General features: G+C 40.7%; 1 protein-coding gene across 2 annotated transcripts in view; it reads left to right on the top strand.

Annotated features, from left to right (window-relative positions):
- Positions 1–1,500, top strand: part of hcls1 (hematopoietic cell-specific Lyn substrate 1) — an 8,790-nt gene that overhangs the window by 2,319 nt on the left and 4,971 nt on the right. For both annotated transcript variants that reach the window (XM_008400345.2, XM_008400344.2), the window contains exons 4-7: positions 334–457; positions 535–645; positions 1,119–1,173; positions 1,257–1,367. In XM_008400345.2, the coding sequence (XP_008398567.1) occupies positions 334–457; positions 535–645; positions 1,119–1,173; positions 1,257–1,367 (401 nt within the window). The remainder of the gene's footprint in view (positions 1–333; positions 458–534; positions 646–1,118; positions 1,174–1,256; positions 1,368–1,500) is intronic.

Raw genomic sequence — 1,500 nt, 5'->3', positions numbered from 1 at the left:
GTTACCTAGCAACCCCAGTAGAGTTCTGCCCATTACCTAGCAACCCCAGTAGAGTTCTGCCTGTTAACTAGCAACCCAAGCGGAGCTCCACCGCGTTTCGTCAGCTGGGTAGTGGCTCTACTTTTGCCTTTACTGTTGGACCTCAAAATAAGCCAAAATCTCATTATCGAAGAATGATTTAGGCAAAATAATATACCAAATATGTTTTGTGTCACCCATAGACCTTTCAGAACCCGTTGAAGGTGTGGTTGTAACATTCCAGAGTGTGAATACTTTTTTGCAAGGTGCTGCTCCTGAAAGCCTTTTCCGTTTCCATGTCTTTGGTTCCTACAGCGTCGCTGAGCTCAGAAACCGGGTCGCTGAGGAACACGAGCAGGTGAAGCAGAAGGATCAAACTCCCAAAGCGTCGTACGGATATGGAGGGAAGTTTGGTGTGGAGAAGGACAGGATGGACAAGGTTGACGGGTTTTATTTACCTTTCGGTCCCTCACACTCCGTCTCTGTCCTGCCGTCTGATCCTCGTCTTCTGTCCAGGTGGCTATGGGTCACGACTACGTGGCGCAGGTGGAGCAGCACTCCTCCCAGAAGGACATGGCGAAGGGATTCGGTGGGAAATTTGGTGTTCAGAAAGACCGTGTTGACAAGGTCAGGAAAGAAAATATTTCCCTCTTGACACGCTAGGGCTGGGCGATTAATGAATATATTGATTAATTTAATTTTTGTTTTTTGATGGTAGCACGCCCAAAGCAGACTTTTTGTTTTACAGCTTCTACTTATTACTTTGAATTCAGATCAACTACAATAAAATATTAGAGCAAGATTTATTTAATCAGGAGAATAAAGTCATAATATAAGTGAAATAATTAATAATAAATTATATGAATATTATTTATAAATAATTAATAATAATCATAGTTATTGCAACATATTTTAATTATCAATAGCAGCTCTTTGAAATGATTGTGCAAACACTGTCTGTTTTGGAAAAAGAACAACCACACAAACTGAGCTGGTCATTGCCAACTTTTTTTGAAACTTTTTTCTCATTGAAATTACTTTTTTTTTCTTGTAATCTTACGAACGTTTTTGTGGTAAAATTGCCTCTTCATTCTTTGCAGTCTGCCATGGGCTTTGAATATAAAGGGGAGGTGCAGCAACACACCTCTCAGAAAGGTTGGTTGGACATGTTGCTCATAAATATTCACTTGTTTCAGATCTTCAAGCTCCAGATTTAATTTTTTAATTCTCCACTTTAGATTACTCAAAGGGTTTTGGAGGGAAATATGGAGTTGATAAGGAAAGAGTGGACAAGGCGGCTTTGGGTTACGACTATAAAGCAGAAACAGAGAAGCATCAGTCACAGAAAGGTGGGTTTTATTTGTTTGGTTCTGTGGTTATGAGACCGATCCAGGTCCAATCAGAGGCTTGGTCTTAATCAGCAGGGGGCTCAGATCAGGGGTGAAAGTAGTTTTAAATTCTTGGGGGTACCATGACAATTAT

Source organism: Poecilia reticulata, linkage group LG23, assembly GCF_000633615.1.
Source record: "Poecilia reticulata strain Guanapo linkage group LG23, Guppy_female_1.0+MT, whole genome shotgun sequence".
NCBI lineage: Eukaryota > Metazoa > Chordata > Actinopteri > Cyprinodontiformes > Poeciliidae > Poecilia > Poecilia reticulata.
Note: the sequence above shows the minus strand (reverse complement) of the source record. Positions and strands in the feature narration are given on the sequence as shown.